General features: G+C 35.9%; 1 protein-coding gene across 2 annotated transcripts in view; it reads left to right on the top strand.

Annotated features, from left to right (window-relative positions):
• The window catches only part of fgd5a (FYVE, RhoGEF and PH domain containing 5a), a 33,663-nt gene extending 11,256 nt beyond the window's left edge, over positions 1 to 22,407 (top strand). Inside the window, exons 4-21 of one of the 2 annotated variants that reach the window (XM_043252277.1) lie at positions 351 to 409; positions 868 to 898; positions 4,757 to 4,905; positions 5,284 to 5,440; positions 10,423 to 10,513; positions 12,311 to 12,361; positions 12,462 to 12,520; positions 12,799 to 12,870; positions 13,041 to 13,109; positions 17,846 to 17,929; positions 18,020 to 18,099; positions 18,194 to 18,287; positions 18,444 to 18,581; positions 19,423 to 19,525; positions 19,790 to 19,926; positions 20,012 to 20,113; positions 20,911 to 21,065; positions 21,136 to 22,407. In XM_043252277.1, coding sequence (XP_043108212.1) covers positions 351 to 409; positions 868 to 898; positions 4,757 to 4,905; positions 5,284 to 5,440; positions 10,423 to 10,513; positions 12,311 to 12,361; positions 12,462 to 12,520; positions 12,799 to 12,870; positions 13,041 to 13,109; positions 17,846 to 17,929; positions 18,020 to 18,099; positions 18,194 to 18,287; positions 18,444 to 18,581; positions 19,423 to 19,525; positions 19,790 to 19,926; positions 20,012 to 20,113; positions 20,911 to 21,065; positions 21,136 to 21,172 — 1,668 coding nt within the window. In that variant the 3' untranslated portion in view covers positions 21,173 to 22,407. Of the gene's footprint in view, positions 1 to 350; positions 410 to 867; positions 899 to 4,756; positions 4,906 to 5,283; positions 5,441 to 10,422; positions 10,514 to 12,310; positions 12,362 to 12,461; positions 12,521 to 12,798; positions 12,871 to 13,040; positions 13,110 to 17,845; positions 17,930 to 18,019; positions 18,100 to 18,193; positions 18,288 to 18,443; positions 18,582 to 19,422; positions 19,526 to 19,789; positions 19,927 to 20,011; positions 20,141 to 20,910; positions 21,066 to 21,135 lie in introns of both variants that reach the window. The other variant, XM_043252276.1, reaches the window with a different exon arrangement.
• The last annotated feature ends 4,603 nt before the right edge of the window (positions 22,408 to 27,010 follow it).

Here is a 27,010-nt window from a genome sequence, read left to right as displayed (position 1 = left end):
CTTGCAAATCAATGGTGGATTTGTGCTTGCCACGAACACAGCGTCTCATCCATAATGCATCTGTGCTTAAAGCGGCAAGTCCAGGAAAGCGTTCTCATTTACGTTGTGCTTTAATGAAATAATCAGTCTTCTTTTGACAGCATTGTATGAGAAATTAGATCAGAACACCCATCCCTCCCTCACTCTGTCTTCATCTAACCCATCTATGTATCTGCCAATATTTATATATATAAATATCATCTGTACATTCCTCTTTACCGTGTTCTGTGACTGAACTGTGTGTACTTGAACTCTTTAAACACTGGGTTTCTTCATTTATCTCCCATGGCTTTCTTTTCTGTCACTTTCAGATTGATGGCCGATCCAGGGCCTACTATGTTGCCAAAGACCTGGTGGACTCAGAAAGAGAGTGAGTGTTTGTCTCTGTCTGGATTTAAACACGTTCCAAATACAGTGCAGTTGTTTTTCATGTGGTGTCCTTCAGGGATCTTCTTTATCCAGACCCTGTCCACATCTTTATCACTGTCTAGTCTTATTCACTCAACAGCTCCTCTGATATTCGAACTGACAGCCTATTACTGGACTGTCTGCCTTAAGATACAGCATTTCAGCAGCGGCTCAATGAGTCATTATGTGTGTAGATTTATTAAACGTGATCCACTATCCAAGCGAGCCTGCTTTTTTCCCCTAAGCCCTTCAAATCTATTTGTTACGTATCAACTGGCTTCATTAATCAGCTGTCTAGATGATGGCATCACTTGGATGATCAGGAATATATCTACTTGACAGAACCGAACAGCTGTTTTTGTGTATTTGTTTTTTATTTTTCTGCTAATAGTAATGTCTTCTCTTTTTAATAATACACAGACACGTGAAGGCTTTGAAGATTCTCCAGGAGGTATGAAAATCTGTTTTTATGTATATATATAAAATATAGCAACACCCTGGAAACCACTGTAGTCCTAGCTTAAATCATAATTTGAGCGACTTTTGCATGAGCACACCTACAGTATGTGATGATTTATATTTGATTTCATGAGAAATGCAAAGGTGCCGTAAAAGGGCTCTTTATAATTAGTATTTTGCTGCTGCTGTCACTACCTGTGTTTGTCTTGACAGCCAACTGCAAATGTACAAATGTACTTTGCACCTTTATGCAATTACGTTTGCGCATACATTGAGAGACGCACATGCTCGAATGGGGGGGGGGGGGTTGTTACAAACCTTTATCAGTGTTATTTCAGTAACTGAGACTTCCTGGCCTTAACAACCTTGTCTTGAAAAAGTCAGCCTGTGAGTGACGCAATACCTACGCACCAGGCATTTGTTTTGGGAATCTTCTCATGGGTCTCGTCACTCGTAAACATAAATACATTTCAGTTTTGGCTATAAGCCCCAAAACAACTTGTCAAGGTGGGTGAACTGACTCTAATTTATCTTTTTGATATCAATTTAAAACATATTACAATTAAGTATTCAAAGTGTTGTAAAGGGATTTTACCCAAATATAAAAATGTCATCATTTATTCATTCATAACCTGTGTGTACTTTTTTCTTTTGAACCGTTATTGCTTTAGGTTTAGTATTTATTTGGCAACACTTTAATATAGGCAACACTTTAATTTCCACTAATAACTAGTTGCTTATTAGCATGCCTCTTGTTAACATACTGGGTGTTTATTAGTGCTTGCAAAATATATATTCTACATGACCATATTCTACAACCGCTTTAGGAGTCACTGAGGCAAAAATAGTAGTTGATGGTTTGTTAATAGACAGAAATGGACCACAAAATGAGGTGTAAGATGTTAAATATTAATTAATTTATTATTTTTGTATTTTTTTTTTAATGTATATTCTGTTGCTATTTTTAAATTAAATTAACAGGAAAAACTGGCTTAGCAACAAGCTGAAAAGCCTATAACTTTTAACAATTGCATTGGCTATTCACACTGTACTTAATACTGCTCTGTCATGTAGTATGTCTAATTTAAGTTATCATTTGTTTTCATTAGCTCTCCCACTCTGACAGCCAAAGTGTCTTTCTAACCTGGTTCCCTAGTGCTGAGTGTGTGTGTGTGTGTGTGTGTGTTTGTGCATGGCTTGCAGGGTCTGTGTGAGTGATGAGATTAGCCAGAAAAAAACTATAACCTATTGTTTTAAACACTGTCCTCTAGACTGTAACCTCATAACCAGATTTAGCACTTTTGTTTTCATGATTAATACAATATGTATCCCAATTATCAAGTCGAGGCGGGGCTGAAAGAGCAATTTAACACAATCCAGTGGGAACTAAAGTTCTTCATACGGTGCACCTTATGTAAATTACTATACTTCATATTCACCATTTTAATTGCCTCATTTGAATAAAATAAGCCATAGTCAATAGAATCACTGTCCTATTAAAGACTAAAGAATGCTAATCATATACATGCCCGTGTGTCTCGTATGCATATGCTGTATTGTATTACAGTAGAGCTGTAATTATAGTTCCCCTTATTCATACATAATGCTGTAGATTTGCATTGAGCAGCGTAGTGAGGGATCGTGAATGGAGCCAAATGAATAGGCACATCACAGCAAGTGCTGCAGCAGTATTTCATGTCTAGCTTTCGTTTGAGGGAATGTTCAGTTTGATATTGATGTACTATAAATATTTATACTGCATTTAACAATTAGCGGGTATGTGGAAAAGATAAAGATGTCATTAATCACTGTGCTGTGCTGTGCTGAATAATAATGAGCTGGAGGACTGAGTCACCTTGATTTTCTGTCCACTATGACATCATTAAATCAGTGTTCAGCTGCTGTCAACGGACTTTGAGGGCGTTTCTTTCCCCACTGTTGCTTGGGGATTTGTACAGTTTTTTAGGTTTAGCATAAACATCTCTTAAAGGTACTTGCCAGTACTGATTCGTTCAATTGTTCCAATGTTTGTTATTGAATAACACAAAGAATATCCAGAAACTGTCCTTAATGTGAGATTATGCTTTTAATTGTAGTGTATGTTGCTAGGCATGTGATTTTTGAGAATTTGCTTCTTTTTGAGCTACGAATGAAAGCATGCAGTTGCATAAATGGATACAAGAATGCAAGTACCTCCCACCAGCCCATTAATTTCTTGTGTCATGGTTTATGCGTCTTAACTGTAAGAAAGCAATAAAAGTGTAATGAGACTTAAGAAAGCATAAGGTTAACAAAGCACTTTCATTAAATTTAACATTTGGAAACTGGTCGGGAAGTTTTAGTTGTTGAGATGCTATCGGAGGAAACAAGTTGCATAGTGCCTTGGAGGACTGTATAACAGCTCTGAGTTATTTATGAGAGAATTGACAAATGCTGACATGGCTGTGATCGATACTCATTGATTCATGTGTGAAGCTTAGAAAGGAATTCCAGCGTATTACTCCCAGCTCGGCCGATTACACTCTGTGTGCGCATGTCTGACTTTGTTTTATGTCATCACTTTTCTCATAACGGATACACATTCCCTAGCGGCTTTGCTTGTGAAGATTTTAGAGCGTATTTCATCCTGATTCATAAGGTACATGATGTGTCTATATAGTGGGTCAGGTAAATCCTCTCTGGATGCTGAGCTATCAGGCTAGTGGTCCCCGAACAGGCCAGCTCATGTCCGCTCAATTTAACTGTCTGTTACGGCCAAAACAAATATATTCAGCAGAAACTAATAACATGTTCACATGACGGGTGGTATTGTGGACTAAGATTGTGTCAAAGCTGGAGGCTCGTGCACAGGCTGCTTTCAGCTCAATCCAGTAGCTTAAGCCTGAAGCTCATGGGATGAATGTGGTCAGAGTTCAATTCACAGGCAGGAGAGGACAAGTACAGATTATCTGATCTACTGTATTCGCGCACAAGCCAGAGGAAGCTGGTATAGTTCTTGACATTGTAACTTTTGCCACTGTTTTTAACATAGATAATTATTTCTAATTAGTTTTTAACCATAATTGGATGTATTTTACAGCAAGTTTTTCATTTAATTTACTTTTCGTTCTGTATGTGCACTAGAGTACCTAGAGTTTCTGCAAACCATTCCAAATTCTGATTCTGAAAAGGAAATCTTGTTAAACGGATTTAAACATGATAATTTATGTTTTAATAATTTATGTACACTTTTATTGGCAGCTGTAATAATCAAGCGTTACAGAATATTTAAAGGAATAGCTCATCAAAAATGAAAAAATTCTGTAAAATTACTCACCCTCAAGCCATGCAAGATTGCATCACTTTCTCACCAATGGGTCCTCTGCACTAAATGGGTGCCACCAGAATGAGGTCAAACATCTGAAAAAAAAAACATCATAATCCACAAGTAATCCACACAACTGTAGTATGTCAATTAATACAAAAATATTTGTTTGGAACTGTTTTAGACAGATTTTGCTTGTAAACAGTTCTTGATCTGTGCCTATTTCTCTCCTGAGACAGACTGAGAAAAACAATATTATGGATAGAGGACTCATATTTTAACCTGCTTCAATAGTTTAATGATGAATTTGTTTGTTATAAACATACATATTTCACTTTACAAGATGTTAATTAATGAACTTTCAGTTGATGGAGTTGTTTGGGTTATTTGAACTCTGATGGTACCCATTCAATGCAAACTATCTTGAACCCTCTTGAGTGGCCTTCGGGGTGAGTAAATTGTTAGCAAATGTTCATTTGCGCCTTTGCATTTTGTTTTGGAATATTTAATTTCCATGATTCCTCATGCTAGTCCACTTTCTAACAGGATTTCCGAGCAGCAGTGGAGGCAGCAGGAGATGATGAGGAACCACTGTTAGAAAACGGGAAGCTAGACGAGATCCTCAGCACTCTTCCTAAGGCCTACCACCTTCACGATGAAATCCTCAATGAGCTGGAGACTCGCATAAAACAGTGGTTAGAACACACACACTAAAGCACATTGACTGATGTCCAGTAAACTACAGCACATCAATATCCAAAATGTACACATGCTTATGCAGACATTTAATAGCATGTCATTCCATAAAAAGTCCTTACTTGTGTTATGTGCATCCTTTACAGGGTGCTAATGCATTCACTCCGCTTCTCTGTACTATATGCATCTCCCCACCTGAGCCACATACTAATATGGACAAGCTGATGTGTTCTTGTCCACATTACATTACATTACACACTCTTATCTCTTTCATAGCAGTACATATGATGTTACAGTAGCACAATCCATTATAATGGCAGCATGGGTGTCCTTGGATGCCCTCTAAAATGTTCTCGCTGTTTCTCATTCATCTTCAGGGAGGACAGTCCGAGAGTGGTTGATGTCATATTAACGCGCCGGGCTGAGTTTTCATCCTTCGCAACCTACATCTCTGACTACGATCGCAGCATGTCACAGCTGGAGGAGAGCTGTAGACAGAGTAAAGCCTTTGAGGATGTGGTAAAACAGTTTGAGGTGAGGTCTGACAATCAAATGTGTTTGGTTTGTTTGGTGCACTGATGCCAGTTTAACTGAGCTGAAAACAAAACTGAATTGATAAAACGTTGCCTTTCAATTACTAATTTCGTTTTGAGTCAGAAATTAAAAAAAGACTTGTTTAAGCTTCATGTAACCTATTTTGCGAAACATTTTTAGATAACTTCTCACAGTTGTGTTCTGCAGTTTTCTGTTCAGTTCACCTTAGCAGCCGTATTTCACAGAGGCTCCGCTGAATCATTTAATTGGTGGGTGGTTGGTGGAGTCACTGACCACACATTTCAGTGGTGATCGGGATCACCAACGACAAGAAGCCAGCTGTCCTCGCTCATTAATATGCATGAGCATCTGTATTCAGGGAAGCCTCGGTGGGTGGTAGACTCAAAATTAGACCCTCAATGTATAGCAGGAAAGAGAGAAAGAAAGGCTGATTTAGCCAAATGTGCTTTAAATGTGGCATTGTTGTCAGCCGCTCGAATTGTAAAGTAGAAATGTGAGTAGATTTCTTCTCATGCGCATGAAATGAGCTTGGTGAAATGCTCAGGGGTTTGTGAAATGAGTGCTTTTTATGCTTTTTAGATCAAGGACTGCATCTTTAATAATGTGTGACAGCCTGCCGTGGCTTCAATAGCAGAGGTTCAAGATCCAAATAACCCCAGAGTAATGAAACAAGATTAAGATGTAATTTCTGCTTATAACAGCACATATTATTCATCACAAAGCTTTTCCACACAATGTAATTCATTTGTGGGTGTGAAATGTGCTCACTCAGTGCTCTCAGTGAGCCCAGGTCAGTATGAATGCTGTAACGCTTATAGGCTTTGACTAGGTGATGTATGTACTGAGCAACACTGGTTGCCTTTGGTCACTCTGTACTAATGAAACCAATAGAGCTGACTCTCAGTGGTGTATCACCACGTAAACACACACACACAAGTCAGGAACTTTTCCTTATATTTCTCTTATCCTGACAGCCATTTGTCTAGCCACCACTGACTTGTTTTATTCGCCCAATCTGTGCAGAGATGCTTCTCTCGGCTCGTTAAATGGGAGGAGATGCAGTTGTTTTATTGATCAGGGCCTGAAGGTGGACAAGTCGGGAGTTCAAACACCCGCTCGACTTTATCAGTATATGCCGCCATTGTAGCTCTTTAGAAATGTAAAATGTTGAAATGTTAGTGGATCACTTCATCAAGAACATGTCTGGGTCATATTTCACCCCAAACGTATTCCGTTTAAAACAGTATGCCTGTTTTAAAAACCATACGATTTAATTGAATTATAACATTTAGTCTTTTTCATTATTATTATGCATAATGACATATTCTGTAATGTAAAGCAAGATTAATATTTGAAGTTAACATTTTAAAGTAATAGTGTGTAATTGAATTATTTGTTGCGTAACTTTAAGTATGCTGTTTTACAGTGAGAATGAGAATCACTGAGAATAAATTAAATTACTAAAAAAACTGTCTGGTGCATTACAGTAAGAAGAATTTGAGGGATTATTTTAATTGACAGTAAAGCAATTAAAAATATTTTAGTTATTTTAGAACCTTTTAACAGTGTAACATTTATTGACATTTATTTTGACATTTATTATTAATTACATTTATTAAAGACAGTCTTAGTTTAATTTAATTTAATTTAATTTAATTTATTTTATTTTTTATCACAGGGTGAGATTCCTACACATATATATCTCTATCTGTTATATTTATCATCTACTTAACACATGGTAATAAATGTGGATTTTACTACATGGGTTTCAATGAAGTGATATTTTGTTCAACAGCAGCATTTGAGCTTTTTGAGGAAGGCTAGTAATAGATGCATTGAGGATCGAGGATGCATTAGGAATTCTCTTCTCTGAAGCCGAGCTTGAGTAATCTCATTTTGTGCGTGCGTGTGCGTGCTGGGTTGATGACAGAGATGAAGTATCTACAGTAGCTGATCTGATCACCGCTGTGGCCTGATAGGATTAAACCCTGTTCAGCTAGACTGTTTACGAGGGTTTTCACCACGAACGTGTGCATGTGTGTTTATAAGTATCTGGCGTTGTGTGTGTGTGTGTGGGTGTGTGTGTGTGTGCAGAATGTGTAAGGAGGAAGAAGACAAAGATGGGCTGATCTGAAAAAGAGCAAGAGAGACAAAGAAATATGTATACATATATAATATAGTTATATTAGTGCTGTCAAACAGTTAATTGCGAGAAATCGCATCCAAAATAAAAGTTTTTGTATATATAACATGTGTATACTGTGTATATTTATTATGTATACGTAAATACAAACACATGCATGTATGTATTTAAGAAAAATGTTAGGTTTATATATTAAATATATATTTTATATAATATAAATATAGAAACGTATACATGTAAATATTTTCTAGATGTATAATAACATATGTGTGTGTGTTTATAATTACATAATAAATAAACACAGAACACACACACATATAGATATAGAGAGAGATGAAGCTTAAGACTAAAAGGGCAAGATATATATAGTATATGTGTTTAGTATACTATATATTGACTTAATCATGCAGTCTCAAAGGTTATGTATGCGCTATGATCCGGCATGGCGTTTCTTTACATGTGTATTATTACTTTATAGTGTTGCTCTGAAATTGTACAGGTGGAAAGGACAAGATAAAGACAGAACAAGACACTGACACAAATACCCACAGATCTGGCATTTAGGCAATGAGGCGGAAAAAAGCTAATTAGCCGAGCAGTCTTCTTAAACAACCCCCAATTAAATCAGCTGTCCATGCAGACGCTGCTTCAGCCGGACCAGTGCCTGATTTGTGTAGCCTGTCTGTTCTCTGGCACGAGCCGACATTCGTTCTCCTGGCTGCGTCTCAGCTCTACTAAATATCTGCACTTACACACATACACAAAGACTGGGCCGCTTCTTCAGTACAAATGTCAATTGGATTGCAGTTTGGTGCAAGTGTTCAGTACGAGGCTGTTCATTAGTTCTGCTGCCTTTAACAATGAGACCATGTTGTGCTTAAACACAGGAATCTGACAGGCTTTATGGTCAGGATGAGGCTCACTGCTGTACAGGAACGATACAGAGAGGAAGTAATTAGATAATGGAGGACAGGTGCAAGATATTAAGATCTGAAGAAGGAGGAAGGCTAAATTCATACCTAAAAGTGCCAAATGTAGGCTTTCTAATTTATACTAATCTAATTTAGATTTAGATTCATTTTATGCTTTAAAATTTGGTCCTAAGTTATAAATGTTTCATAATGTTGATATTACATAATTAACATTTAACTTGTATTATAATTATACATTTTAACCTTTTAATATATGATATACATCAGTATATCTAGTAATATCTGTGTAAAATAGACTTGTTTATGAAAGTTTGTATCAAGTTTACTCCATTTAAGTATACTTTTGATTTTGTGCATTATTTAATATTTAATTTTACTCCATCTTAATATTTTATGATATATTGAATGAAATCATAAGCATATATTATATGAAATTTAGCACTTTGTTTACTTTTAAAGTGCATTAAAAATTATTTATTATTTATTATTTGATATTAACTATTTAATATAGTTGCATATTTTGATTTGAAATGAGAAATACATCAATTTAATAAATTTTAAAGATTAAATATGAACTGAATTTTAATTAATTGACTAATAAAATCTTGGTCTTTTTTACTTTTTACAAAAATAGAGAATATAAAGAAAATATCTGCACTAACAAACTTACATTTAATTAAATTAAATATTTTATAAAACATTAAATGGATATCAGTGTATAAAAAGTTATGTGTAATACATTGTTAATATAATAGTAAGCATGTATCTTGTAACAAGGACACCTTAAAATAAAGTGTTACCAATTGAGCCAGTGTTGTATTTTTTACTTGAATTGAATAAAGTAGAAGAACACAAAGAGAAATCATAAATGCGATGGAGCAAACCTGTGAATTATGATGATGATGATGATGATGACAGTAAGGTTATGGCACAGTTAGAGAGCTGGTGTGGAAAAAATAATGAAACCCAGAGAGTGCCTTTCAGATGTGTTGTGGGAATGATGTTGTGGCAAACTGGACAAACTGAATACTGGCTTGTGATCTTTTATCTTGAAGCCACAACTGTTCACACTGCTCACAAGGTCATTAACCGCGTCCCTTTTTCCCTTTTCTTGTTGAAGATCTCAAGCACTGTCCCGTGTCTCTGGATGTCCATAACTCTGAAGTTATTTGCCCTTATCTGCCCTTTACTGACCTCTCACGTCCCCCCTGGCTCCTCAGAGCACGCATGAACAATGATGTGTCAAAGTCAATTAGGCCTTGATTGATTTCTTCTCACCGCATGTTTGACTGATTCACTTGTTCACTTTTTCTCCCAGTGAATGATATAATTGGGATGGAATTGGATGGAATGAGGCGTACTCGGGGTTTTGTGTAGCTGGAAAAAGGGAAGGTCAATGAATAACCTTGAAATGGGCTTTTCTAAGTGGGGCCACTGTGATCTACGATACTGTATCTCATGGGTCAAGAGAGCACACAGGTAGCATGTAGCATGACTGCGCGCGTGAGTTTTAAGGGACAAACTGTTTTGTGTTTTTGGAGATCTATTTTTGCCTATACATATATGTGCAGCATGTGCAGATGCTGTGAAATAATAATTGTAATTCATTTCTAGCTAGTAAAATGGTTCACATATTTGGTAAACTAAATATTTCTCTTGCTGTACCCTCGTGCCATTATGTAAAAACAACAAAATGGCAGCTTCTTCAACAGTTTTATCATGAGGATTAGATTTATCATGAATGCAGCTTTAGTGTATGATACTATTAATTTTGGTATATGTGTGTTTTTCTTCTGTATGTCTGTATTTACAGCAATAATATGTTTGCATGTATTGTATGTTGTTTCGTGTGCCTTTTCTAATATGCATGTGCGTTTGTATTCCAGACACAAAATGCAGAAGGAGTTCATGTTCCTCTGAAACACCAGCTGCTGCGGGTCATTGTGCGCGTGCTCCAGTATCGTATGATCCTCACAGGTAAACACTGTGCGATTCAAATATTTCGTACAAATGATATTTTTCTAAATTGATACTTTACCGCATTCAGTCAGTAACTTTATTTGGTAAATATAAAGAAGTTGTTTCGGCTACTAGGCTATCGCAGGTGGAGGATTGTTTATAGCCTTTCTCACAGCAGCTAGAATAATTAAATGGATAATTTTAATGGCAGATTGTAATCCAGAAAGGATTATGTGTTTAGGAAATAAATGCAAATGAAATTAAATTATATTCCAGTTTTAAATGTGCAGCTGATTACTGATATTACACAAGATTTGAATAAAAAAAAAAACAGTTTGAAGAGAACATAATTAGCTTTTTTGAATGGCATGACAGTTAGTTTAGACTGTACGGAAATTTAAATCTAATACACACGACTCATAGTCACGCAATACTGAATCATTTAAGAATAACATATAACAATTATAATAATTTGATGAGCTATCAGATCTTTAGATTAAATCACCATTGGTAGCGCGATTTATTGTAATGCTTTTTTCCTCTGTTGGTCAGAACAAACATGGCAGACTTAACATGGCAATATACTGTAAAAAATCTTATTTGGGTCATATATTCCTAGACATAGGCTAGAATACAGGATCGCGAAGTACAGTAAATGTCTCCTTAGGTGCAGTAACTGACAGCTACACCTACTCCTCAAACATTATATTCATGCTTCACTCAAACAAGATAACACACAGCTGCAATTCCAGATTTTCAAACATAGATGGCAACAAAGAGGCAAAGCTTACAGACAGCAGCTTTAGGAAAAGAAGAGAAAAAATGTGTGCAATTTGTTTATTGTTCATTAAGACTCACATTTTGAAATGACATTTTGTCATCTTGTTTAAACTTGTTGTCTTGGCAACTAAAATAATTAGTGCTGTTGAATGATTAATCATGATTAATTGCATCCAAAATAAATGTTTTTGTTTACATAATATATGTGTGTGCGCTGTGTACATTATTATGCTTATAAATGCACACATATGATATATATTACTTGTATTTACATGCAACAAATGTATATTCATAAAATGTTTATTATATATAAATATATTTAATATAAACAACATTCTTCATTAATATATACATGCATTTGTGTGCATTTATATGTACATAATAAATATACACAATACACACACACATAAATGGTGTAAACAAAACTTTTATTTTTGCTATTATTCGTTGGACAGGACTAAAAATAATATAAATGTAAAAGCTGAAGTATTCAAATTACTAAAATGAAAACTGAAATAAAAATACATGAAAGCTGAATAGAAATATTTAAATACATTTAAATACAAATTTATTAAAATTACAAAGCACATAGAAAAACTAAAAATATAAAAAAGTAGTGTAATAGTACAGAAATAATGCAAAAAAACACAATTATAGTGTTCTACATTTATATCAGTCTGCAACAACAGTCTATATTTATTAAACTAAATAATAAAACTACTTTCTCAACTACTTTCTCATCTCTCTGAGATATTAGTGTATAATTGTCAGTGTCTGTTGCTGACTTGCGGTCCTGGTGTTCATGTTTTGATATGTGTATTTCACTTATGAATGATTTGTCTCTTAAGTAAACTTCACCATACAAAGGCTGCCAATGACTGTGAGGTTGCAATAAAAATGTGTTGCGATAATGTAATGTCTGTTGGATTTTGTACATAAAGACCGTTTGAGTTTGCTTAAAAGAACATGGGATGGTGAAATAGAAGCTATTTTGTCTCTTTATAAGTAATTTGGTTTTCATCTCATTCTTTCCAGACTACTTAAACAACCTCTCTCCGGATTCAAAAGAGTATGAAGACACACAAGGTATTGTTGTCTCAGTCTCTCTCACACAATGATGACCACTGACCATGTTTGAACTGTGAAAACATTAATTGTGCTTATGACTGCAACTTTGTATCGACAGCTGCGCTGGTAATCGTGTCAGAGGTTGCAGACCAGGTTAATGACAATCTAAAACACGGGGTGAGTTGTTTCTGTGCACGAGAGAGAGAGAGAGCGTGTTGTATTGTTGACACACGATGAAAAAAAAAAAGAGGGGATATGATGTCATCATAGTGTACCAGGTGTCGAGAAACAAAGAGAGTAGTGTGAAATCAGCCAGACACACACACACACACACACACAAACGCATTCACAGATACAGAAACCTTCTGTTTCTAGCCTTATTCGTTTATTTTTCCCATCCGCAAATCAATTCTGTTTCTCATTCTTACTCTTATGTCTTTTCATTGCAATCGCAGGAGAACCTGCTTCGTTTGGTCCACATCGACTACAGCGTGAAAGGAAAACGAGACCTTCTTCAACCAGGAAGGGTACATTTAGCTTCATACGATTTATTTATGGTTTCATGTTTATAGTTTATTACTGTTTTATTGGCAGTAAAACATGAAACACCGGTAACAGTTATTACACATCAAAGGTTTAAGTGAATAACACCCTTACCCATAAGTCACCTGGCCTCTTGCACTTGTGTGTTTTGCAGGTTTTTGTCAAGGAGGGCACTTTGATGAAGGTCTCTCGGAAAAGCAGGCAACCCAGACACCTCTTCCTGGTATTTTGTCATGCTTCTTTCTACTTATAATGCGATTAATTACATTAAATGTGCAATTCTTTAAGTATATTTTAAAAAACTATGCCTGCAAATAATATTTATTAATTAATATAATTAAATATAAACCAAAACTTCACTTAGGTGCGCTTAAAGCAAGTAAACTTTCATAACATGCTTAAGTACACTTTTAAAAAGTGTACTTTGTAATAACGTCAGATGAAACATTTATGTTAAAGTACATTTTAAATCATTACATTTCAATAATAATTTTTCATGAAGAAATACTTGATTATACATACTAAACTGATACTTCATCATTACAAATGTGTAATTACAAATTCAAGTTTCAATAGAAATTACATTTAAGTACATTTTAGTTTACCATAAATGCTTGTCAATACTTGTCAGTGCACTTTGACCATATTTTATATGCAATGAACTATGAAATTACTTTTATAAATGTACTTAAGTGGGGGGAAAAGCACTCTTGCATAGTATTTCCGCATTAACATGGGTATATTTACATTAAATAAGAACAGATGGCCGTTTGGAGCTCAACTGACTTTGTGTCTAAAAAAATTACCAATCGAACCAGTTGGCAGAGTGGTACCATTAAGAGCTTCTCTTTAAGTTAGACCTGTATCACTTACTGTGTCTGAAGGCAAGTAGGCATTGCATTCTCAAAGCTATAGCTGAATTTAGTTTTATTATACAGTTGGTTGAAGCCAAATACTGTCATTGCAAAGAAAAGTCTGAAGTTAGTTAAACTAACAGCATGTTTGAAGCTAGTTGCCCGACACATTGCATTTAATATTTAGTATTGAGCAGTTATTGACAGGTATGTGTATTGTTGATATTTGTTCATTCAAAATGGCAGTCAGTTTCCTAGAGAGTGTGTGAGCTGGTTTATATGTGCCATAACTGTATAGCAGCCACTGGAGGCTACGTTAGCTACACCCACCCCTCTTTATAGCGTTCTTGTTTTCGAGGGTCGTACTTCCTCTCAGGATGTCTGCTGTAGGTCATTGGATGCCAGCTTCCTGTGTTGGGACTTTACTGACAGCACACTGAAGACTAGGGCCAGCGAACAACAGATCGACAACACTGTGCCACCGCAGCTGAAAAACAACACTATAAACATCAGTTGTGCACTTGTTTACCTGAAGTATATTTCCTTTGTTACTTCCACTCAGACGGTTTTCTGAATGTCTCAGTGACAATATTTTTAGAAGAATGGGCTCTGATGAGATGTTTTAAATAATGAAGTGTCTATTAAACTAAGTACATATAGCCCGCCTTGTTGGCAGAGGCTATTTACACTAGCTCCGCCCACCAACGGGTGATTGTTAACGTTACAAATGACCATCGACTGTCGCCCGCTCCAGTGCTGCAGATAAACGTATCATGCTCATTTTAATGTGATTGATCCCGGTTTGCATCCACTTTTTTTCAAATTTCAAATGACATCAAAAATGTTGAAAATAACGTATCGGGTAGGTGTAGGGGGGGCTTTGTTGTCCCAATAAGGTGGTATCTGTTTGATAATTTGAATTAAAAGTAAAATTTACACTCAGTAAGTTATTATTGCATACGGTTTTAGAAGGTGCTACAATAGTAAGCTGCGCATAATTGCTTATATTTGCAATAAGCAGTATACATAGCAGGAAATCCTGCTGTTTTAATGTAGTGTAAATAGAATCTAAAGCAATTTGCACTTAGTGTAAATAGCCTCTTGTCAGGGTGTACAACGGGAATACAACAACATCGATCTTTTAATCTTCCAAACACAACATAAATGTTATCCTTGCAAATAGGCAGGCAGAACATAAACCACACATAAAAGACGACGATCGGACAAACTGAACTGCAACACACGGGGAATAAATACACAAAGTAATTGACTAAATTAACTAGACACAGGTGAACACGCTAAGACAATTAACTGAAATGAAAAGTAGGGCATACAGAGCACGTGGGACAATCAAAACAACAACAAAGAGTCCAAAGACGCAAATAGCCACTGCCTCTAAATAATATCAGCTTGCACAAAAAAAGAGGTCAGTTTACCATTGTCAGACATAAAACACTTTTTAGTAGTGTATTCAATAACTGTAGAAAACAGTTATTTTACGTTGGAGTAATATTTCACAACATTACTGTATACTGTATATTTTGGTCAAATGCAGCTTTGATGTGTATGGGAACTTTTTAACAGTAATAGACCAGTAATAGACCATTACCCTCTTCGTCAATCTCTGATTGGTGTTTTTTTGTTTTTTTGGGGGTTTTTTTGACTGATGTCAAAGTATCGAGAACCGGTTGTGTTACTGTCAGAGAGTCCCCTAATGAGGATTCTTCAAGATCTGGATTGAATTTATGGATTAGTAAGTAGTAAGTGAATTCCTAAAAAAATCACATGCTGTTTCCTCCAAAAACAAAACATACAAAAACATGAATGAATATTAAGAATGTTATCTATTTGAAACTACTAAGTTAAATAGAAATAGTAAGTAATGAAACAGTAATGAAAGGGCACATTACGAAAATATAAAAACTTAAAAATGAAAATATATTTAATGAATATTATTAGGCTACACTTAAGTACATTGAGTGTCATTTGTTTACATTAATGAATGCATTGAGTAATCTATTATATATAAATCTATTACAGTATTGTTTCATCATTGTTAATGTTAGTTAATGAAATACAGTTGTTTATTGTTTATGTTAGTTCATGCATTAACTAATGTTAACAAACATAACTTTTGATTTATATAATGCATTAGTAAATGCTAAAGAAGTATTGTTCTTTCTTAGCTCATGTTAGCTAATGAACCTTATTGTAAAGTGTTACCCAAATTATACTACAACAAAAATAAAATAAAATAAAATAAAATAAAGGAAATCTGTGCCAAAAATCCCTATAAAAATCATTATCAAATTATCTTGTACCATCTGAAATTTTGTGTACAAGTTCATTAAGCTGAATTGTATAACAAATTGTCACAAATATCATGCAGTACTAGTTACATCGTGTTCACATGTAATCAGGGCCTTGTTTTTTTGTGGTTACTGTAATGCTATCAGATCAAGTCAAGTTACCTTTAGTTATGCAGCTCTTCAACAACACGGATCGTGTCAAAGCAGCTTTACAGTATCAAACAGGAAAATAGTGTGTGAATAATGCAGTAAGTCTTTTGCACGTTGTATTCATATTTATTCTTCACCAAGGTCCAGTCTCAACGGACACACACACACTAGTTGGATGAGAACTGATACATTTTTAGCTGTTTGAGGGTTGTTGTGGCTGTTGTTGTTGATGTTTTTGTTGTCTTTGTCCTGCTGCCTCCACCCAAAAAGGCTTTCTCAGAAGCGTCCAGGCTGAATTCCTGGACCCGGTCTGTGAACTGCGGATGTTTGGGGCACGCACATTGCATGTCTGATGATGTCACCACTTTTGTTTGGAGCTATATATGTCAAGCACACACAATGGTTTGAAGTGTAGGGCTAGCCTGTTTGTGGGCGTGAGTTTGTGTTCTTAGCACAACTGCATTGTCAGGAATGAAGCAAAGCAGAAAATACCCCATAAACTGTTTTTATCAAGCACAAGCTATTGTATTAAACGTGTGAATTGCTTTCTTGGGTACCGAACTGAGCGCGCTACACTTGTGGAAGAATGTGCATTGAGCAGACAGGAAGAAACGAGATCAAGTTAAAACTATTTAAAGCTGGGGTCCAGCAAAAGGGGTTCAGCTGGCTTGCGAAAACAACATAACAGTAACGTTGTGTGCTTCAGGTTTAGTTGCTTGTAATTAGACAGAATTTTACTATTATGAATTCCACAATTTGACCCTGGACCACAAAACCAGGCTTAAGTTGCGGTATATATATAGCACTAGCCAAAAAAAAAAAAAAAAAAAAAAACCACAATGTATGGGTCAAAGTTTTTTGATTTTGCTTTTATGCCAAAAATAATTAGGTTATTAACTAAAGATATTTTGTACATTTAAATTTTAAAAAACTTAATTTTTGATTAGTAATATGCATCGCTAAGAACTTCATTTAGAGATCTTAAAAAGTTTAATATTTAGATTTTTTCGCACCCTCGGATTCCAGATTTTAAATTTCGGCCATATATTGTTCCTATCATAACAGACCATCACATCAATGGAAAGTTAATTTATTATTTTGAAAAAATGACACTTATAACTGGTTTTGTGGTCCAGGGTCACTAATACCCTGTAAGATAAAGTGTTACCATCATTTTCATCTATGGACACTCCTAATTCTTTTAAAATTAAAAGGGTGATGGGGGACTTGAAATTAAAAAGGCTGATACTCTGATGTAAAGCTTATACTGCCTCCTTGTGGTAGAAAGCAAGCATCACTATTACTTTGCTCATATATAGATTTAGAGGTTGAAATGTAAAAAATATTATTTTGGTAATCTAATCGGTATAAATATAATATAGTAATAATTAAATAATTTAAATCTAATCTAAATAGTTTAACTTGGACTGGGATAGAGAAGAAGTGTGCAGACTTAAAAGCTTTTACTGCCTCCTTGTGGATAACGTTTGCTGTAGGAATGGTATTACAATAAAGTACTTTTTTATTGTAAAAATTCAGAACATTTAAAGTGCCAGTTATTGTTAGGTTATATTATTCATAATTACCTCTATATAAAAAAAAATCTATGGAATGAGATAGCAATCGTGTTTGTGCATGTTTTGCAGATGAATGACGTGATGCTGTACACCTACCCTCAGCAGGATGGTAAATACAGGCTGAAGAACACACTGGCTTTAAGTGGAATGAAGGTAAGACAGCAGCACATTTCTTCTGTTTTTGTATGAAATCAACTTTATTATCAAGACCTGAGCTGTATGTGTCTTCACGCGGATCTGTAGGTCAGTAAACCTATCATAGACAACGTGCTCAACACGCTCAGGATAGAAGTCAGCGACGTTACCATCACTCTCTCAGCAAGGTAATGAGCATTTCCATAATGGTTTGCATGCGTCCGTCCTGACATCTACTGTCATGCAGCCACTTCAAGCATTACATCTTTTTGTCTCTGATAGCTCTTTAGGTGAGAGAGAGGACTGGTTCCACACGCTGAGCCGGGCGATAGCGGATCACGCCGCGGGCCTCAATACCTTCAGCTGCTCGAGTGAGGTGTGAAGACATAGCTCAAACGACCTCTGTACAAAATATCTATGGGCTATTTATCAAACGAGCATCAGAAAATAAAGTCATTGTCAAGTTTTTGCTAATGCATTAGTATTCGGTATTAAGGAAGCTAAATGATGAAGTCATTGTTTATGTTACCAGGCGAGAGAGAAATTATGGATGTCTCTGGGAGAGGCTGCTCCTGTTTTAGTTCCTGTTTCACATGTGATGATGTGTATGAACTGCACGTCAGACTTCAGCCTAACACTGAGACGGCATCACTGCAACGCGTGTGGAAAGGTATAACATCTGTTCTACAAGTACGGATGTGTCTTAAAGGGATAGTTCACCCAAAAATCTTCTTTTATCTTCAGAACACAAAATAAGATTTTTCTATGGAATCTGAGAGCTTTCTGACCCTCTATAGACAGTAAGGCAACTTAAATGTTTTATCGCCCAAAAAAAGGTAGTAAGGACATTGTTAAAATAGTCCATGTGACGTCAGTGATTTAATGGTAATCTCATGAAGTTATGAGTGTAAATTTCAGAAAATTCTGGGCAAAGACATCTTCTTAGTGCATCTGGGTCTAAGTCAGAACAACTGGTCCTGAGCATCATAAGCATGCGTTGTTATACTCTTGAGAAAGTGTATTAAAGAATGACTCTGAGATGAAGGTTTTTTTATTTTTTGTGCACAAAATGTATTATCGTAGCTTTATAATGTTAAACAATATTTTAAGTACAATTTGAGCACATCGTTTTTTTGTACATTTTATTTGTTTTTAACTTTAATATATTTTAAAAAGTAATTCCTGTAATGCAAAGCTAAATTGTCAGTAGCTATCACTCATGCTTGTTTCAAGCATCACGTCATTTTTCAAATCATTTTATTGCTGATTTGGTGATCCAGAAACCTTTCTTATTATTATTAATGTTGAAGACGATTGACTAAAAGTGCTAATTAAAGAATAAATGTATTAACAATAAAGAATCAATTAATAAATGTATTAAAATATTCGAATACATACCTAAATTATCAATCTTTCTGGCCCAACATATGCATACTGAATATCAGCATTAAATTCTCACCCTTATTTTTAATTGTCTCTCATTCATCTGAACTGTTTCGTCCTGTTTTTAGGTTGTGTGTCGCTCCTGCTCGAGAAACAGGTATCCTCTAAAATACCTGAAGGACAGGATGGCTAAAGTCTGTGACCACTGCTACGCCGAGCTCAGAAAGAGAGGTAAGAGCAAAAGCCTCCAAAATGAATCACACTTTAAATAAAGTGTTTATAAGGGTTAGAAATAGCACAGAAATTTTTATTGTAAACCGTTCACATTTATTGAACTATTTCTCACTCGCCGTCACAGTTAAATACATTTTTTGGAATATTATCAAGAATATAATATAATTTTGTTATTTTTCGTTATTCATCTGCAATTGACTGTTTAAACAAAGTAGGCCGTTTCCGTTCTGAATGTTGAAATGATCACAAGTGTTTGTGTAGGTGGTAATATTCCAGTCTCGTGTGGGAATGCCAGTCCCCGCACAAACAGGGCCAGCAGGCCTCTCTCTGCTGTGTTCCAGAGCCTGCAGCCTCCCAGCCTGTGGAGGAACAGAAAGAGCACCTCACCTCTCACGCAGGTACGCACAAAAGCTCACGTTCGCTCGCATCTTAATTACTGAGGTATTTTTATACTGAGAGTTCAAAAAGTCTCGGTGTGTGCAGGTTTCTGTGGGTGCAGAGGGGTCCACTATGAGTGGCAGTCTGCAAAGACGCAAAAAGAGCAAAAGGAGGTGGAAGAGGCTGTGGTTTCTGCTCAAAGACAAGGTGCTCTACACCTTTAAAGCACGAGAGGTGAGGGGACCCAGAGTCTCCCACACCAACACAGACACTACATTACGTAAAAACAAACACTCGAGCACATTATAACCTGCGCAAACTACGTTTAATGTGTTGGATCAATACCAAAATTTAGATTTTAATATAATATCAGCCTGTGGTTCCTCACATTATTACTAAATCAATAGCTTAGGCAACAAATAAACCACTTTGGGGGACATGAAATACAACTAGGACTGTCAGTGTTAACAATTTGTAAACATGGCAATAAATATTTTTTATGCTACTACTTACATTTGGGGTCTGTAAGGTTTTTAAGGCCACAATGCTGCATTTGTTTGTTCAAACATACAGTAAAAACAGTAATATTCTTACAATGTAAAAGTTTCAGCGTCATTTCTTCCTTCTTCGGTGCCACATGATCCTTCAGAACTCATTGCAATACGCTGATTGTTGTTCTGACTATTGGTATTTTGTAAGGCGTGTTTATAAAAATGGCTTATATGACCTTATTGAACTACGGACTAATCTTGGCTTAGGCTAAGCCCTGTCTATGAAACTATGCTATAACGAAACACTTATAATGTCACATTTAATTAATCTCATTCTACATCACATTATCTGAACTGCTAAACTGCGCTGCCTTTTTTGGTCAGGTGCTGAAAAATGCAAAATGATAATACTGAAATGACGAAAAAACGTTTTAGCTCCAGAAACAAAGCACAAACCCACACATTTAACCCCTTTCTCTGTTTTTCTTTCTCTCTTTCTTTGTCTGTCCGCAGGATAAAGTGGCATCTGAAAGTCTTCCTCTGCAGGGCTTTACTGTGAAGCTGTCAGATCGATCAGAAGGGGAAGACAAAGACAACGTTTTCCAGCTGTACCATAAAAAAACGCTGTATTATACCTTCAGAGCAGACGACCAGCATACTGCACGCAGGTAGGATACGCGAGAGCCTTGTTCATTCCCATTTCAAATCCTCAGAATTATGATAAAGGATATTTTGCAGGTGGGTGAATGCAATGGAAGAGGCCACAGTGTTATAGTATCCAGCTCTCTGCTCAGACGACAACAGGACTCTGGGCAGGATTCCCCAGACAGCTGAACCTATTATGGGCTTAAACCCCTGACATCAGAGTCACCCGTGCCTGAGAAACCAGCGGAGTCACACAATTAATACCTTCATTTTTATCTCTATCTTCTTTTTGGCTGCTGAACTAATGGACAGATTCACACAAGGCATGTCACGCTCTGTGTTTGTGCCATCCCAGGACGAGTCCCATGCCTCACCTTCTTCACAGACTCATTAAAAAAGTGCCATATGTAAACAGTGCAGTTCAGTGAAGCTCAGGTGTTGTGCATGATTGCTCTGAAACTCCTCGTCTTGTGTCAAATAAACGAGAATGTTCTTTCTTTTTTTTTTTTGAAATTGTAACTGCCTTTCTATATGAAGTGCTGTCATTTTCTACATTGTAAAATGTAAAATTAAAAATAAATGAAGGCATTTGTTATAGTTTGGAAGAATATGATAAGCCAAAACAGGCTTGTTATAGTCAATATATTGTTCATTTCACTTAACAGCTAAATGTTTAGCATGGCATATCCTACCGGATCAGATATAAAAAGTACATTTTTATATACAAATGACATCATGTGACCATATATATATATATATATATATATATATATATATATATATATATATATATATATATATATATATATATATATATATATATTTACATTTGGATTTGATACAGAATTGTATAGCCTAAATGAAGTGAGCTGTACATTTTACACTTCAGTGTAATATATTTAATTTGCAGTTGTATTAAGATATTGCTATCATCTGCTGTGATTCATTTTTCTCTGCACATTTGGTAGTTATTTCACCATGATCCCCAAGCTGACTTTGTTCCCATATAAACATCACCATGCCAACCATTGTTTTCACTAGAATACCACTAGAGTTATTGTTACTACGGTGAAGCTGTGCTAATTTGACATTAGTCACCACCACCGACAACTCATAACGATAAAAACATTTAAATTTTGAATATGATCCTATATGCATTTGGTATAATTACTTCAATATTAACAACTATGGTGTGTGGTCAGAAACAATGGTTACTATGGTAATTTTATGTAAGGATGATTGTATGTGCCACGGTGCATACATTTGAAGGCCACATTTGGTAAAAAGTCAATGTAAATCAGTATGCAAATGTTGTGAACATCTGTGTCAGTTGAACCTTTCATTAAAAAAAGTGAACTTTTTATTTAGGACATCACCTAAAGCATGTTATTCCCCATAATATATATATATATATATATATATATATATATATATATATATATATATATATATATATATATATATATATATATATATATATTTTATATTTATTTTTTTTTTTTTTTAATGAATTTAGGTGAATTTTGCTGTATATATTAGATCTAGAAAGATCCACTAGACCATTTTCAAAATGCCTAGTGAAACTCATTTTTCTTTCTATATCATGTTTGTTTTTTATTTGTCTTTTACGGTTACATTAAAAAAAAAAATGCATTCTGTAAAACTAAAGAAGTGCCAGTATTCGATTTCCACAGAGATCATTCCTCCTCTTTAATGCTTTATTAAATAAAAATCCCAGGCATAATGAAGAATAGGAAGTCGTGAGAACCTGCGTTTTAAAGGTAAGAAAAAATGCATTTTGGGTTCGTTTACAGTTGAAGTAGTTAAAGCGGCAGAATTTGTTTATAAGATCATTGGCTTTACGTTTTGAGATATCTGGTATTATGATGGACAGATGCTTCTGTTTTATAAAAAATAAACATACGATAAATAGGGTTAAAAGACTTTCAAGCAGTTAACATACAGCCTCTAGGGGGCGACACACTTCAGCAGGAACAGCATATGTCACGCTTCTTGTCAGTGATTAGCCTATGCGGTAGTTAAATATTTGCTAGTGATAACAATAATTGATCAGATTTCGATGCTGTATTACTTTCTCTCCATTACCTTATTGCCTTTGGCACATTAATTAAGCTTATTTCGCTACGATATTTGATTTTCTCTACTGTAAACGGGCCTTCGTAACTGCCGTCAAACAGCTAACGGTGGTGACACGCGATGATCATTCGAGTCAAATGTGTATCCCTCTCTCCATTATCTCAATATCTGCCCGAGTGTGAGCTCTATTATCAAACTGCAGCTTAGTAATGCGATATAACTAGGTTAAGATAATTAGCTTTATCAAAGTGGTCTGTGGCACTTCGGCCAACCGCCAAAGAGAGGTTGATTAAGCAGCAGAATGCCTAAATAATTGATATGATAGAAAAAAGAGGCAGCACAAAACATTTTGCCCTATTTCTTTTCATCCTTTGAAATATTAATGATGCTGAGGTCCACTGTGCTATTGTAGGTCCCCTGAAAACTGTTATTTTGACACTGATCTGGGATCGGTTTTCCAAACTTCGATACAAAGCCTATTCACTTCGGGAAGAAAAGCACAATGCTGATGTCAGATCAGCATACATTTCACTAATAGCTTCTAGTCTGCTGTCAAGACTAAAGTGGACTTCATTAGACTGAGCTTTACTAGGTCACCAAGACAGGACACAAAGGATATAAAAGAAAGTAGAAAGCAAAGGACAGGAACGAAGACTGAAAAAGAGGATCCAGGGAATATAACAATAGTGTGGCAATGAAAAGGTGGCAATATGGCAAGAAAGAGAAAAAGGATGTTAAAGAAGGAAAGTGAGATAGAAATGGGACTGTTCTAGTTGCCACACTCCCTTGAGTTCCCCTGACCCACTAACGAAAGAGTAATTGATAAATTCGAAGCATTTCATTGCTTAAAATGTCATTTCATTAGATTGGGAACTGTATTTTTGTTAGCATGTCAGTTTTGGCGAAGTTGGTGTACAGGTGGATGAAGAATGAGCTTGTAACAAAATTCAGACATACAACAGAGGTATGGAGAACAAGGTGCCTTTATAACTCCACTTCCTCTCTACAAGTGTCTATGCTATGACCATTAAATTAGACCATTCAATGAATGCCTATGCTTCATTTAAAGGAGCAGTTCAATTAGGCTTTGCTGACAGTTTACTCACCCTTAGGCCACCCAAGATGTAGATGAGTTTGTTTTTTCATTGGAACAGATTTAAAGAAATTTAGATCACTTGCTCGCCAATGAATCCTCTGCATTGAATGGGCGCCTGATAAAAAGTTTAAGCTAAAAATATACGCAATGCAGTTCGACATCAGCAGATGAATAGATGGAAATATGTTTCACGATATTATTGTCTTGTCAATTTAATCTTTGTTTAAAAGCAAAGAATATTATATATTTGATATATCAGTTTATATTGCGTATTTGATATATCAGAAAATTTATTTCAGCCGTGATATAAAGTATTCATATTTTAGTTCTGAAAGTAAACCTCAAACTGAAGCAAAGGTGTTCCTCTGTACATCAAGATCTAAAACACAACGGGCATGAAAAAAACAAGATTCATTAGGACTTGGGAAACATGAGCTTGTGCTCAGAAGTACCTGGCTTTTGTGGTTTCATGAATGAGCTTCACTTCCGCACCGGGCAAAAACGTACAGAACAGAGTCCTTTTTCGATTTGCCTGTTTGAAATGCATGCATTTGAATGGTAAATGAGCATCTTTTCTTTAAAAACAAACAGAGGTAGCCTTCTGTTAGCGCTGCTCTCCCCAAGCAGGTTAATGTATTCCAGGATTTTAGCACCTTTGCTCTTTATTTCCTGATTTTCCATCACCCTCACCCATGATGAATATGAGCTATTTATCTCCAGTGGAAGGGCAGAGTTCCAGAGCGCTATCGCTGTATCCGTGAGGTCATCACCATTATCAAGCTTTCTTTTGAAGAACACAGCCTGGACATTAACATTCCTGTCGCTTCTTTAAGCAGAAAACAACAGTGTAACAACATACAGAATACACAAACCATTGTATTATACTACGTGCCAGTTATTAAAATGCAGTGGTGGTCAGAACGCCTCTGACATTAACTCTTGCATGGCTTCATTTTTACGTTTATACTTTTTTTTATGATGTTTGTGTTACAGCATACAGAGTGTTTCTTAAACATATTCTTTTATAGCAGAAAGATGTCAGAAGTGACAGAAACAGTGAGACACAGAGTGAGGACTAGACAGCAAGTCGATAAGCAGACAAATAGTTTTTTTGGGGGGGTTTCCTCTTTCCTCCCTACTGGGTTCCTGTCATTACTCACAGACTGCTTGCTATGTGGAGAGACTGGCACTGACTCCTCCCTCCTCCTCTGCCCAGAGATCAGCCTCACTGACACAGTGATAGCGAGCCCAACAAGAGCTTATTAGTTTTTTTCAGGAAAGTCAGGGAAGTCATAGCTATTAGCATCTTTCCTGTTAATGTCTGTTGCGACGGAGACTCGGTTTAAGCTTGTGGAACGAGGCAGACGCTACAGGTGAATAGTTCACCTAAAAAGGCATGGATGAGTTTTTTTTTGCTTGCTTGCCAACGGATACTCTGTAGTGAATGGGTGCCGTCAGAATGAAGGTTCAAAAATCTGATGGTTCTGATATCCTGATATATCAAACGACTCCAGCACATCAAATAATGTCTTGTAAAGTGAAAAGCTGTGTGTATGTAAGAAACAAATCCATCAAGGCATTATTTCTTTAATATACCTCTATATATAATATTGCTCTCTCCAGTAAAGTTCTCTATGAATCAGGAGAGAAATATGCACAGATTAAGCACCATTTATAGACAAAAAAACATATCCTGGTGGATAGACGGGATATAGATGGGATCCATGGGTGAGCAAATTCTCAAAATCAGTTCTACTCAAGAAACAAACACATCAACATTTTTGATGTGAATTATTCCTTTTAAGGGCATTTTTGTGCACAAAGCTGTGTTTTTTTAAGGGTTGCTACTTTATATTCAAATTCAACACTTGTTGGATGTTCGAATGGGTTAAGATGCGATCAAATCAATATGAAGATTTCAGATCAGCAAAAAGGAACATACCGTTGATTTCTAGAAAAAAATTCAGTTTATTTAAAACTCATTACAGACTTGGCTTTAAAGATAGGGGAAAGGAAGAGGGAAGTAACAGCAAAAGAGAAGTGAGGCAAGACTGATAAAATGTATTAAAAAGGGTTGAGATAAGACAGAAAGCAAGAAGAGAGAAAAATAAGGAGGAAAGAGAAACGGTAAAGGAGAAGAAAGGAAAAACTGGTAAGAAGCAGTTCTGTAAAAGAGAAGCGAAACCACACATCATAAAACAATGAGTCCTCACTATTCCTCAGAACTTTTTATAATAATGGTATCCATTGGAATACAGTTTATACACCTTAATTTGTTACACATTAAATTATTGCGTCGTTGGAAATGACACTAAAAATAGAAACACTGAAACTCACAGCTTTATACACCACTGACAGACCTAGATTGAATGGGTGGGGCAGTCTGTGAGTCAGCATCATGTGACTGCTGCTTCTTTTTGTGTGTGTGTGTGTGTGTGTGTGTGCGTGCGTGTGTGTGTGTCTGACTGAATGCGTTAAATGTTTTGTCCATGCCCATTCCTTGTGTTGCTGTGGGGCGGGACTAAATGGAGTTCCCGAAGATAAGGTTGCCTTCAGGAATCTTCTGCCTTAAGGAAATGAAAGCACCAGGTCAACTACCAGCAACGGCAATTCATGAACCAGTCCAGGGGCAGTTAAACGAAAATCATACAAGTCTATGTGTCTTCCAAAGGAACATTAAGACCACGATTGAGCACATCTGATAAATCTTGAACCTATGACATCATGAGTTTCTATATCTCTCAAAGACATCATGAATGAACTCAAAGCCTGACA

Source organism: Puntigrus tetrazona, chromosome 11, assembly GCF_018831695.1.
Source record: "Puntigrus tetrazona isolate hp1 chromosome 11, ASM1883169v1, whole genome shotgun sequence".
Lineage (NCBI taxonomy): Eukaryota > Metazoa > Chordata > Actinopteri > Cypriniformes > Cyprinidae > Puntigrus > Puntigrus tetrazona.
This window is presented reverse-complemented; position numbering and strand designations above follow the sequence as displayed.